At 44.5% G+C, this 14,882-nt stretch overlaps 1 protein-coding gene across 1 annotated transcript; it reads left to right on the forward strand.

Moving 5' to 3' along the window:
- Positions 1 to 736: 736 nt before the first annotated feature.
- fam189a2 (family with sequence similarity 189 member A2) lies at positions 737 to 14,079 on the forward strand (the record flags this gene model as incomplete). The annotated part of the gene is made up of 13 exons (XM_080744703.1): positions 737 to 943; positions 2,653 to 2,709; positions 3,835 to 3,945; positions 4,136 to 4,255; positions 5,002 to 5,109; positions 5,520 to 5,656; positions 9,438 to 9,567; positions 10,135 to 10,177; positions 10,674 to 10,747; positions 10,881 to 11,022; positions 11,695 to 11,972; positions 12,766 to 12,891; positions 13,681 to 14,079. The coding sequence occupies 13 exons, from the start codon at positions 737 to 739 to the stop codon at positions 14,077 to 14,079; spliced, it is 1,932 nt and encodes a 643-aa protein (XP_080600829.1).
- Between the last annotated feature and the right edge of the window lie 803 nt (positions 14,080 to 14,882).

Below are 14,882 nucleotides of genomic sequence, written 5' to 3' on the forward strand. Positions count from 1 at the left end.
TAGCCGAGCAGCGTGTATCTATTCTGCATCTAGCTTGAGGTAAGACCCAAATTCAGACTCAAAACTTTCCTTCTGGGGGTCCCTGGAACAAAATATTTTGAGATGGGGGTCCGCGGCCAAATACATATCATTGTGGGGTCCTTGACATGAAAAAGTTTGAGAACCACTGATATAGCAACATACGTTTTTTTATTTCCCCTTCAAAAACGGTTTGGAATTAGAAGACATTTCGGTCTATATCAGTGGGGTTCTCAAACTTTGTCTTGTCAAGGACCCCCAAATGATATGTATTTGGCCGAGGACCCCTATCTCAAAATATTTTTTTCCGGGGAACCCCAGAAGCAAAGATTTTAGATAATAATGTTCACTCTGAATTTGGGTCTTGCCTCAAGCTAGATGCAGAATAGATACACGCAGCGGAGCCCTAACATACCCGCCTCCCTCACGTGACACAACGGCCGAACACGGCGAGGATCTACAAGCCCACAGCGCGCCGCGGAAGGGACGCGTTGTGGGCTTGTAGATCTGCGCTGTGTTCGACGTGGGACACCTTCGTACGAGGAATTACATGTAAATGTAGTTTGACAGTCGGCGAAACTCAAATCTGGAGTAAAGAAACAACAAAACAGAACTAAATAAAAAACACGACATAGGCTTATAAACAGACGAATAACAGACACATAATTATTAACAGACAGATAAATAACTTTTTTTAGACATTATTTCGGAGCTCTGCATGGTGCCACTAAGCGGTGGTGGTGCCGGTGGGTCTGGCTGTCGCCCCCGGCTCGTCCCCTGCAGGCTGGCCGGCCGCCCGCTGCTGTCGCTGGGCTTGCTGCAGCTGCTGCTCGGCCTGTGCACGGTGGCTCTGTCCTGGGGAGCCACGACCATCAGCCTTTCCCAGCCCGTCCGGAGAGCCTGTCCCTTCTGGCCCGGGGCCTCTGTAAGAAGCTGCATGGAATAACAATGTGTGTGTTATACTTATATCTGTTATTATTGACTGTTAATATTAATATAATGACCGATAGTTAAGCCTAATCATCTGTCAGGGTTCACAGACTGGCGTACACCAGCCAACCACGCAGCACTACTTTTCTCTCTGTTAAATATTGTTTTGAAATATATTTGACTTGCATGGAATGGAATTCAATTAATCTCGCACTACACCAGTGGTTCTCAAACGTTTTCATGTCAAGGACCCCTAAATTGACTCTTAATAGCCCGCGGACCCCTGTTTGAGAACATATGCCAGGGACCCCCATTAGAGTGATCCCCAACCATTTTAATTTCAAGGACCCCCAGTTTGACATGCGTTATATAGGCTTCGGACCAGACCCTTATTTAATAGCATTTCTATCTCTGAGACCCCAATTTAATTTATGTTGTAAAATCAATGATAATTTAACTCAGAGTAGGCCTACACGTGGAACCAAATGGACCCTTATGGTGGCTGGTATCTCCCTTAGAGATAGGGTGAGAAGTTCAGTCACCCGGGCCGAGAGACTTGGAGTAGGCTATAACCGCTGCTCCTACACTTGGAAAGGAGTCAGCTTAGGTGGTTCGGGCATCTAGTACGGATGCCCCCCGAGCACCTTCCTAGGAAGGTCCTCGATGCACGTCCCACTGGGAGGAGACCCCGTGGCAAACCAAAGACCAGATGGACATATTATATCTCCAAACTGGCTTGGGAACGCCCCGGAGTGGAGGAAGTTTCTCAGGATAAGGAAATCTGGAGGTCTCAGTTGGAACTGTTACCCCCGCGACCCGATTCCGGATAAGCGGTTGAAGATGGATGGATGGGTCCGTCCATTTGGTTCATAACTATAATTTAGCTGGGGACCCTCTGGAACTCTCTCAAGGACCCCTGGGGGTCCCCGGACCTAGCCTGACACTTCAGTCCGCACATCACCCCCCCCTGTTGGTGGGTGGTTCTCCCGGAGTGAAACGTAGTGAACGTAGTGTGAGATGTCTGGCGCTCGCAGTCAGGCAACCCCGGACCCTACTTTCAACCATGCAGCACCACTGTGTTAAATATTGTTTTAAAATATATTTGACTTTTTGCATAACTTTCAAATGCCTTCTAAATCCTAACAGTTCTCTGAACAAACTTCCTGTTGCTTTATCACTGGTGCTCAAACTTGTTCATGTCAAGGGTTGAGTCTGTTGTCAAGGCTTGTCAAAATCACAATCAGTCTAATCAATTTTTTTAGATAATCACAATTATGTTTTTGCATAATCGTCATAATCGTTTCCATGTTCATACACTTTCAAACATATTCAAAAAGTTGCAGAAATAGCGTTTTACTTGTAGATCAGCCATTTTAAGTATAAAATCATTAAATATGTCAGTAATTTAATGTATGTTATATCTGTCCTGTGCAATTTTTGTTTACAAAGCCTGTACTGTGCATTGCATGCCAAAAAAAGATTAATCGTTAATCACATTTATTTGTGTTAGAATTAATAATCATCAACTCATTGTTTTTAAATCTTGACAGCGCTACCTGTTTTTCTGCGTGTGTGTGTGTGTGTGTGTGTGTGTGTGTGTGTGTGTGTGTGTGTGTGTGTGTGTGTGTGTGTGTGTGTGTGTGTGTGTGTGTGTGTGTGTGTGTGTGTGTGTGCGTATGTGTGTGTGTGTGTGTGTGTGTGTAGGTCATCCTCTCGGGGATCGTAGGGCTGACCACATGGAGGAGACCCTTACTGCTACTGGTGAGAACACATCTATAATCTATCTTACTGCTACTGGTGAGAACACATGCATGGTGCAGTGTGGCACGAAGGGATAGCATGGTTAAAATTATTATGATGCTTTGTTTTAACTACTTTTGCTGGGGTTATTGCAAGAACCAGAAGATATGACCACATTCAGCCTGTTCTTGTCTCAGTGCACTACTGGCTACCAGTGGCGTTCAGAATTGATTTTAAACTTAGATTGATTTTGAAATCACTGAACAGACGGTCTTACTTCCACTGGAAATTAGACAGGCATTATTATACAATGGCTTTTAGCTAGAGGGAACCAACAGCCAGTCATCTACAGTACTTCAGTGGTTCGGCTCGGTTAAAATGTGATTATTTTGGGGGTCACGTTCTGAAAAGGTTGAGAACCACTCATCTAGGCCTACTTCAGACCTACCTGCAATAGCTCTTTTCAACCAGTAGGTGTCCTACCTGACCACATCATCAATGCTTCAGTAGCAGAGCAGGGAGACCATCTACAATCACTGCACTAGTGTTAGTTTAGTCATATTGTATTATACTCTACCTTAACGATTGGTTGATATAATGTTGTATTCACTAAAAAGGTAATGGATTGCAGCTTTGAATATCTTAATTCTTTATTGTATGACAATAACAAAACATAGAAGCTTTCCATTTTAGTTTTTTGAAAAATCTTTACATTTTCGTCTCTGTAGGGTAGAAACCTCATTATGACCAAGGTTTCAAAATCAAAAACCAAAGCCTATTTTGTAGATGCTTTTGTGTGACACTAGTATGATGATCAAGTAGAGCATTCATTTACATAAAAAATAAAAAATAATAAAAAGGACAGTCTCAATATAGACTTTCTGTTTCTGCCTGACAGCAACGTGCAAAATAAGGCCAACAAGTTGAAAGTGGGTTATAAATAACCCTTAATGTGCCAGGGCTATTTGACACCTTTTATTGAATGAAAGTGACCGACTACCAGTGCAACACTACGCCCCATAGTTACAGTATGAGTATCTTCATTCAGGTCAATGTATTTGTAGTTCTATTGATGATATGTAGTTCACTTCATTCAGGTCAATGTATTTGTAGTTCTCTCAGTGATGTGTAGTTCTCTTCATTCAGGTAAACATATTCGTAGTCCTCTCGGTGATGTGTGTACTTCTCAACCTGGCTGCCTTCATCCTCTGCTGCCAAGGAGCCCAGCTGGTATCCAGCATGAACACCTGCACACTGGTGAGTGTAAGTATGCGTGCGTGCACATGCGTGCATATGAAACAATTACAACTCATCACCGTTTATTTTCCTCATATTATTAATCATAACTGTCATCAGGTTATTAACGACTTCTGTCGTTGCTGGTGACATGTCTTCTGTCGGTGACGTGTTGTCGGTGACGTGTTGTCGGTGACATGTTATCTTCCAGAGTGAGACGGGGGATGCGTGCCACTGCTGTTCCCTCAGCCCCACCTCTGAATGTCCAGAAGACAAGCTGCTCCTCCTGTCCCCTGGAAGCTCCTGTACCACCATGAGAATACTGCTGAAGGTACAGTAGCTCCTGAACCACCATGAGAATACTGCTCAAGGTACAGTAGCTCCTGTACCACCATGAGAATACTGCTGAAGGTACAGTAGCTCCTGAACCACCATGAGAATACTGCTGAAGGTACAGTAGCTCCTGAACCACCATGAGAATACTGCTCAAGGTACAGTAGCTCCTGTACCACCATGAGAATACTGCTCAAGGTACAGTAGCTCCTGTACCACCATGAGAATACTGCTCAAGGTACAGTAGCTCCTGTACCACCATGAGAATACTGCTCAAGGTACAGTAGGTCCTGTACCACCATGAGAATGCTGATCAAGGTAACAGTAGGTCCTGTAACACCATGAGAATGCTGATCAAGGTACAATACAGGTAGAGCCAACCAGCTATTCGGTCTGGCTCGCTGTATAGTGGAAAATTTGTACATTTGGACAATGCAGTAGAATGTCTTATTTTAATTTAGCGTAGTTTAGTTTATTAGCACAAATAGGACACAATGCAAATACAAATGATTGCAAGAAGAGGTAGAAGCCAATAGGCTTATTGGGAATACTTTCCTAAATAGAACAGATCACATACTGTACATTACAAGTTCAATAAGAACACTCACTATAACATAATGAAGAAACCAAGCTTACAAGGCAGTGGGTATTAAACAAGCAAGAATTACACACCGGAACTGAATCATATACTGTATACTACTACAGATAAGATAACATTTCGTACATATATTTTTGTGCTTGCAGAAAGTTCTGTCTGCGCTGTCTGCACTGAACGCCCTCTCTACTGCTGTGTGTGTGGTGGCTGCTGCCCTCAGATACCTGCAGATGTTCAACACCAGCCCTCCGGGTGTGGTAGGTTCATTATTACACACCAGAACATGATCATTTAATATATCTTTTTAGCTACTGCTACATGTAGATAGGCTGTGAAAACGAAACAGAAGTGGAAGGGGAAGTGGGACATCCATTCGATCATGTTTTGTGGTTCCGGGGGGTTCCCAGCTATATTTTTTAATACAGCATCACAGTCATTTTAACCACTTGAACCATTATATACCATTTATTGGACTATTCGAAAATAGCAGATCTATAGATCAAAATACAGAATAGAAGCTCAATCTGCTATTTTTGAAAATATTTGAAAAATGACGTATTCAAAAAGATTTTGAATACGTAATTTCTTTTTTAGATAGGGACAAATACCGGTACATATAATGTTGACAGTTTGAGAAGCATTGCTCTCTATGGTTGTTGTGTGACAGACAGAGGAGTCGGGGGTCCCGGTAGAGGACGGGACAGAACCTGATCCCCTCCCGGACCCAGAGGAGTTTGTTGCTCCAGCCCCGCCCCCCTCCTACTTCTCCATGTTCTACTCCTACACCCCCAGGCTGGCTCGCAGGTAACAGTGGTGGTGGTGGTGGGGGGGGGGGAGTTCTCGGATTATTTACTTAACACAGTCGGTGTCATATGTAAAGTGGGACCTCTTATATTGCCGTCTCGCCACCAAAATGGTACAAAGGGTTAAAAAATAGTGTGCACAAATTTGTGCACAGATCATGCACTATGCATGTGCACGCTTTTCACAGCTTTCAAACAAAAACATCCACTTGGAAATCCATTCTGGCATTCAGGAGATAGCAGCCCTTATGTTTTCTACAAATGTAAACAAACATCGCTGCCATGTTTGAAAGATGGGGTTGGTATGGGGGTTAAACATGCAATTTCGCGTTCGCGATCATGCCTAGTACATTGTTGGAGCAGACCTGCCAACCTATACGCATTTTGCGTAAACAGCACGCATTTTAAGTGTCAATACGCAGGTACGCTATTTCCCCTCATTGCTACGCAACTTTGGGGGATCTGCACATAGAGTATATATAAAATGGAGAGCGGACGAGCCCCGACCCCACTATCATTTCAATGCAAGTGCTCAGTGGCGTTTTGAAGCAACGGCTACGTGCTAGCATGTAGCTAATCCAGGTGCATTCTGGGGGAAATTGGCCACTATTCGAGACCACAAATGACGTCACGCTGCTCTCCGCTCACAGGAAGGAGTGGAGGGGGCGGGACCAAAATGCGCGTTTAGGCTGCAGTTCCAACTTTGGCCACCATCGGGGTTGCTTCAAATCTAGCCCTGGGTTCTGGGGGCTTGGATCTGCAGCACACTTTTGAAGTGAAACATTTTTGGTCCCTGCCGTGTAGTTCCTCCCAGGCACCACTTGAATGGTGTGTGAATGGGGCGCATGGCGCTGGGGAGCACTAGAACAGAAGGTATGCTCTTTTTTTGTCGTCAGAAGAAGAATTTAACCGGATGGAAACAGGAGTTTGTTTTGGTTTCATGTCAGCATGTAGTCAGCTGTCGCCGCTCGGTTTGTACATATCGGTGATATTAATCAGATTAATTTAGATAAACGGAGAATGGCCGTGTTGTGCGAGTCGTCGGAGTCGATGCAGTTGCACAGGGACAATTCGCCCCCCACAATGCTGCCTGTAGTATAACAGGTAATATATAAACGTACAATAATATTACACTATTAAACTGCGGTCGCCACCGCTACAGCTTTGTGTATGAAGCCCGTGTTATACTGTACTTCGTCATACGACGGTGTTGCACGCGAGCAAAGTCGGAAAACTTGTGACGCAGGTCGTAGTACAGTAAACCGAAACATACATTGACCATGATTGGGCTTTAGAGTAAATATCCATCTCTAAAGCTATCTCTAAATGAGTATGAATGAATGAATTAGGAGGACTATATGTATTGTCAAAAACATTAAAGGTGAACAAGTTATTTATCACCTGTGAATATATGAAGACATTAATGGTTTGTTAACAATGAGTAGCCTGTATCCTCTATGAATGAATATACAGACTAGACGGTATGTGATCTATACACAATGTAGGCCTATATATCAATTAATGAATGCACTAGAAACCTACATGAGTTGAATACTTTCAACTTCATGCAAATCATGCACAGAAAGGTGGTTTTATTTAGGCTGCTCAATTAACAATGTTTAAAGGGATATTCCACTTTCAACAGGGAAACAGTGGTAACAGTGGAAGGGTTCCTCTCCACATACACACACATTGTAACTTTAGTTATTGAAAAAACACGGCCTGCTCACGTATTAGGAGGGTAGTTTGAGTCACCAGAAAAAATAATGGGTGTTTTTAATGAATCTATCATGGTTAAAATGAAGTTTGAAGTTACAATGTGTGTGTGTGGGGAGAGGCCCTGGGCCTGGAGGGCCTGGTAACATTTACATCAAATATCTAAATATTGAATCAAGCAAATTAAAAACTGTTCAGGGTGTTCATAAAAGCCTGATTAGACGATACAATGACCAAAAGTTTTTTGAAAGTGAAATACCCCTTTAACAAAGACACAGGTAAATATTTAAAGGTAAATAGCCTACCTGACAATGTAAAGCTATTTTGCTATTTGAATAACATGATTATGTTGATGTATGTTCATTCATTAAGTCACTGGTGAGACTGTTTTGCTAGTCTATTGTTAACTAACTCTGAGCAAGTGCAGTTAGTATATTTTATTAAAGATTTGTCAACAATATTGCCAAAGCAACATTACTGTATTGCCTGGTAATACTAGCCTACTTTTTCTCCAGACCAAATGGCATTTTTATTTAAAAGGTTGTTCTAACATCTTGCCTCTTCCTATTAGTGTAAGTCAAGACATGCAATGTGCTACATTTCTGGTGTGAAATTTTGTTAACATAACTGTAAAGGTCCCACCCAAAAAGGTGCATGGAACCCCCCAAAATATACGCTGTTTTGTGCGGGAAAACAACAAAAATTGCACCGCGGGCGCTGCGCGGGCGCTGCGGGCGCCGCGCGGGCACTTCGTGCCCGCGCATGAGTACTCAAAAAAATTTGCCAGGGTTGGCAGGTCTGTTGGAGGTCCAAAAAACATTTTTGAAAAAAAAAAAAAAAAAAGACGATAAAAAGACGATTGGCAGGGAAGGCCATAGTTAAAAAGGCGATTTTATTATAGAAATCCTCTTTTTGGCATGGTATGATAACTAATCTTTGCGCAAGTGATTGTGAGTGTTAAATATTATAGTAAATTAACCCCCATTGATTCCGGATGGGGACCCAAGTGCATTTGGGTCCCCATCCAGAATCAATGGGGGATAATTTATTGTAATCAAATTTGCACACACGCACGCAAACACATAGTTCCAAATGTACTGACCATGAATTTTCAGGCGGGTGTGACGTGGGCCTTATTAACCATATATAGTGTGAGTGTGTGCGTTGAAATCTCAACCAATTTGCCTTGTGGTAGCAGCCTGCCAAATAAATAAATCACACCTAGTGTGAAGTGAGCCTTGCTATTTATGAGTTCATTTCACCAAGGGCCCTGCTGGCCAATCACTGTGTGTCTCAGTTTAACTTTAGGGCCCAGACATTTTCCTTTTACATACAACAAACTTTGAACAGTTTGTGCCAAGCTCTAAGCCACGGTTCCCCAATAGGCGGCCCGCGGGCCATTTGCGGCCCGCGGGGGGCTACTGTCTGGCCCCCACCAACACCAGTAATAATGGTGGTATAAGAGCAGCAACAACACTAGTATATCATCATTGTCGGGTGGAAAACCTGTATCCCAAAATGTGTACATTATTTCGCAAAGTAAAGCGCTGCTTCATCAAACAAGGCCGTTCGCACAAAAGTAGTGAAAACAGCAGATCTACAAGCACACAACGCCTCGCAACGCGAGGCGTTGTGTGCTTGTAGATGGGCTGTTTTCACTAGTTTAATTTTTTTTTAAATGATAAATGCAAAACGAACGGTTTTGGACATACAAGATTTTCACCCGACGACGACAATATCTGAACTGTCGCTGGAGTAGTGGGAATGCCACCGTCGCCCCCTGCAATGTTGTGGCCCTCGGCTTCGTACCCTTGACATAATTTGGCCCTTGGGGAAAACGAATTGGGGAACCCTGCTCTAAGCCATATATAAATAGTTGTTTTGTGGTTTTGTGCTGACTCTCTGATGTGTGTTGTTCATGCAGTTAACATACAATGACGTGTGTGTGTGTGTGTGTGTGTGTGTGTGTGTGTGTGTGTGTGTGTGTGTGTGTGTGTGTGTGTGTGTGTGTGTCTGTGTCTGTGTCTGTGTCTGTGTGCGTGCGTGCGTGCGCGCGCTTCCATCAGGATGTTTGGTGACAGCATGGTCCCACATGCCTCAGGGGTCAGGATGAAAGGGGCGGAGCTCTTCTTGGACCCTCCCCCTCCCTACGAGGAGGTCGCCAGTAGCTCCACCCCCAACACCACCCTCACACAGGTGCGCTGACAGTGACACCATTACCTTTTATGGTCATGATGTTGTTCTCTTGAAGAATCCATTGCAACCATGTTATTGCACTGCAGTATTGCTGCAAATAGCAGTTATCTTCTAACTAAGGGCATGGTCACACCAAGTTCTATGCAGGTGGATTTTGCCAATGCTTTTCAACGGTAACTCAGCTATTCTTTTTTTTTTTTTTGCAGAAATCTGCAAATGCCAAAACCGCTCCGTTCCCATTGAAAAGCATTGGCAGAATCTACCAATTCCTGTTCGGTATAATCTTAGTGATTCTTTAAATTTATATACGACTATTTCAATCTGAACTAATCTAAATGTAAAAAATATATAATATATTTATACATATTACACATCAAGAATTTCTACAATTGTCGTATTCAGTAAAACATAGTGGAGGACTTCTCCCAGCGTTGGTAATTTAGTATACTAAATATTATCTTACCGTAGTTTGTGGACATTTATTGTGTACTTCTGTAATGGGCATTTTACATGTCATATGATTCTATATTATCATTATAATTTAGCACACGTCTGTTTTATTTCCAGGAGACAGAGCTGAGTGCAATCACGTGCAGCGCCCCTGTCAGAGGTAGGGTATAATCACACGCACGCACACACGTGCACACACACACACACACACACACACACACACACACACACACACACACACACACACACACAGGATTCAAAAGTAGCAGATCGGCAAGTTTTGTGCCACGTTTCAAGCTTTTGAGGCCTGTCCATAGTCTTGCCGAAACCCAACTTTTGTTCGGAGAGTTACGACTTTCCAACATGCAGATTTTCCTCTAATTTGGTGTAATGCTTTTCAGAACCGGACCTTTCCGACAAAAAGTTAGACGAAAGTATGGGCAGCACATTAGATTTAGTCATTTTGATGCTATTGTGAGGGGTGTTAATTTATGAAAAAAAAAGAAAAGTTAAAATATGGAGATAAGAGGTTTCTGCCCGACAGTGACGAAATGTAAAAGTAATTTGTATGCTTGTCTGGCACTCTTATTCATTGTAAGTGTCTGTTTGTGTGTGTGCAACTGTGCGTGCGTGCGCGCTTGTCTTTGTGTGTCCAGGTCCAGTGTCAGACGCGTGTCTCCAGTCAGCGTCGCAGGTGTCAGAGGGCTCACCGTCCCCCTCTCCTCCCAAGGTTATTGTAGTTTTTCATTCTGTTTTTATTACACTTAACACTCCTGTTTTGTTTTGTGAAAGTGGATCAAAGCGGATGTAGTCTGACCGTGTGTGACCACTAAGGTAATGACCCTGTGCTCTGTCCTCCCCAGCGCCGGGTTGGAAGACAGCAGCAAGCTGTGGGGTCCACCATGTCCTCCCAGACAGCAGCACAGGGGTCCCTGTCCTCTCAGAGATCTGCACGGATACATCGATCCAACAGTGACCCACTGCTAACCGACCTCACAACTAAAGGTTTGTTCTAGTGCTGCAACGGTTCATTCATTTTGTGTCTGTGGCGGTCATCTCAGTCAGTATAGCACTCGCCCCTTCCGAACCACAAGGTCATGGGTTCGGTCCCGGCTACCGCCAACTCAGCGTATGTGTAGCACGGCTCGGTGTGCGGCAAGTCGTGCGGTCAATACTGGGAGATGATGGTAGGTTGTAGGTACTGTAGGTGTGGCGCTCCACCTCAGCAATCCATCTCCCAGGGGTCTGGCGCATTATTAACAGGGATAGACTCCTGCATTCTGGCTGATACCGACAAATACAGCAACGTAAATCAAAATATTTGATTCATGGTACAGAATTGGGAATTGGGGATTATGGGGAGACAAATACAAAATATCTATTATGGGGAAATAATCTTTTCTTTTTTTGCCTTCAAATGTCAGTTTAATTCCAAAACTGAGTGAATCTAATATCTGTCTCTGTCTCTGTAATGGGGCAGTAGCCCAAGCCCCACTGTGTGCTTGTGGAGAGGAGCAAACCGTGGTGCACATCGTAGAGGTTTGCCCTCTTCAAAGGCTGAAAGGAGGATTAGTCCCATTCCACACAGCAGTCCAGGAGGCAACTGCTTGACGTAAGGACTTTGCATTCGCTAAATAAATCTGTCTCTGCCTGTGTCTCTCCCCCTCCCTCCCATAGCGGTGACCCCCGACTCCCTCCCTGCTCGTGTGACCACAGACTCGGCCACCCAGACGTCCCAGCCCACGCTGCTGGCCAACCCGTCCGGCCAGGCGGCGTGTTCGATCCCTCCGTGGCGGAGGCGAGGAGGAGGAGGAGGAGGAGCAGGGAACGAAGGCACCTCCACCCGCAGCAGCAGAGGTTCGGGAGTCCGGCGGCCCCGGCCCTCCTCCATGGTGGACTACCAGAGCTACCAGCACACCCAGCAGCTGGTCAGCAGGTTCCTGGAGCAGCCCAGTGTAAGAAGGATGGGACCATTTCATTTCATGACTATTGTGACCAAAACAATTGCGATTTACGATAATATTGCGATAATCAAAATATCCCCAACATCCATTATCCTGGGGCAGTACATTATTTTTGCCAGAAGTAGCAGATCTACAAATTATCTGCTATTTTGACAAAGAGATTTGGTAGAGAGTGGAAAAAAAGACTGTATCAAGTATGTTATTTCCAGGTCCGTTTTACGAATTACATGTAAGTGGTGCCAGATGCAGATATGCAGCTCGGCAAATAAAATAGGTGAATCCATCTCAGTGCATGGCGGAGGATATTTTCACGATAAATAAAAAATCTCCCCGATAGGATTATTGAGTGTTTTTTATTATCACGATAGACCAGTGGTTCTCAACCTTTTCAGGCCGCGACCCCCAAAATAATCATATTTTAACTGGGGACCCCCCACCCTGACGAGCACTAAGAGTTGAGGCATTACATTTTGTATAACATGGTTCTATAGTGGAAATAGCCGATCTACATGCTCACAGCGAGGCGTTGTGAACATGTAGATCGGCTATTTTCACAATTTCAGCCTCTGATATTTGACCATTTTAATTTGTCATTTTAGACTTTTATTAAAAAGTCCTTAAATTATCACTTGTCAAATGTGCAGATACCCTCTAGTCTATACACTTAAACTTTATGATGGTGTGTTTATTGTTGAGTGAGAAAACAATGTTTCACATTAAGTTAATCATCTGGGGATAATGACGAATACTGATGAATAATGATGAATAATCTCCATCCCTACAGCCCAGTGCCCGGCGGAGTGTGCTGGACCCAGAGGTTCACAGGCTGGTGGAGAGCATCCGCACCGTGCTGCAGCTGGACCAGCAGCACATGGAGGAGGTGGTGCGCTCTGCTAGCTACATAGAACAGGTACCGTTTACAACTTACAGTTTAGGCATTTAGCAGACGCTTTTAATCCAAAGCGACTTGTAGTAAGCGTAAGATAATGTCAGTACATCAACAACAATACAACAAATGCATCGGTAGACCATGCACCTAATCAGTTAAAAAAGAAAAACACTTTTCTGAAACCTAAAAATGCTATCTAGCTTCATGTGTGGTCATCGAAGGAACGGGAGTGTTATGGGTTTAGGTGGAGTCTGAAGAGGTGAGTCTTTCCACAGCGGAAGTAGGGAGTGAGTCTGTAGTTCAAAGTGCGACATGGAGTTTATTAAACAGTTTGGGGGCCAGGAGGGCAAATTGTCTTGGACTAATGGGTTTTTGTCCTGGGGTTTTAAGCGAGGGTTCTGTCAGCATCCCTGTGTTGGCTGATCTGAGTGTATGGGTGGGGTTGTAGGGGTTGATCAGACAGGTAGGAGGTTCACTCTATCAATCAATCAATCAGGGTGGCTGGCAGGCAGGACATATCGTCCAATGGTCCGTGGGTCGGCGGTCCGATTGCGAAATGCATGTTTTACCCCCAGGCCAGAACAACTCAACCATTCAAACACGGCAGGCCATGTTTGTTTACATATGAAGAAAACAAGATTGCTGATATCTCATGAATGCCTGAACGGATTTCCAAGTGTATGGTGCATGATGCGTGCATGACCCGTGCACGTTAAAAGGTAAGAAAATGGTGGCGGTGAAAGACATGAGTCGGTGAAAAGACATTAAATCGTGGCAATAAGTCCGCTAATGGCTCCTCCCTTTTCCCAGGCGTTCACCGAATCGGAGACGGCAGGTGGTCCCGGCCGTGCCCGCCATCATCAGCCAATCAGCCGCCACCACAGCAGGGCACCGATCCCACCCCCGCTTCCGTCACAGACGCTGCCCCTCCCCCCAAGGAAACGAGCCGGCCTGCTGCACCTGCGCAGCTGTGGTGACCTCAGCTCCTTCACCTGCTCAGTGGACCGGGCTCCGGAGTGCAGGGGGGCCCCTGCCAGGGCTGGAGCAGAGTGGGGGGCCCCTCCGAGGTCCCCAACACGGGCCCCCGGTGCCCGGTCCCCCACACGGCCCTCAGAGTGGCCGAGGGCCACACTCCGCCCGGGCTCGCGCCGGGACCATCACGACCGGCCACACAGTCTGATCGGGATCGTTCGAGAAACTATACTTTGATGCTGTGTGTGTAGTAGAGCACATTTTATTTGAGTGATGTTTTTGGGACTGACTTTCCCTCTAGGAAGGGACTCCTAGGATTAACAAAACTTGCCAAAATATATATGTATACACTATACAGTATATAATTTATAATAGGTTATATTCAATAGCCATTCAATAAGCTCTTGTGCTTGTAGATCCGGTATGTTCACTATTGCTCACTATGTTCACATTTCTGAAAATGTATTTGAGGTCTCTGAGGTCTCATAGCTTAACCAAAGATGTATACGTTTACTCTCTCAAACCATGTTTGTGGCTGTTCTAGCAACATTTCTCATTAGGGGTGTTAAGTGTTGCGTGTTAAGTGTTGCAGCACAATATCTAGCCAAATTCTCAAATTCTGACTGATCCCGACCTGACTGGGGATGGGACGATAAGCGATATTATCGTTTATCATGATAAAAAAAACACTCACAATAATCTTATTGTGGAGATTTACATTTATCGTGAAATCCTCCTCCGTCATGCACTGAGATCAATTCACCTTTCATTTGCCGAGCTGCATATCCGATAATATATGTACTTAATACAGTGTTTTTTTCACTCTCTACCAAATCCTTTTGCCAAAAAATAGCCGATCTACGATCTCACAACGCGTTGAGCGATTTCTTATGTTACAATAATCGTGATATGACATTTTCATATCGTCCCATCCCTAGACCTGACCCGACGTTTTCGGGCCTAACATCTATGCCAATTAGTCGGGCCGGCCCAGTTAGGGCCGGGTGTTAAAAAAAATGGCAGCAGTCCTGACCGTTCGT

Source organism: Nannobrachium achirus (genome assembly GCF_963921795.1).
Source record: "Nannobrachium achirus genome assembly, chromosome: 16".
NCBI classification, from domain to species: domain Eukaryota; kingdom Metazoa; phylum Chordata; class Actinopteri; order Myctophiformes; family Myctophidae; genus Nannobrachium; species Nannobrachium achirus.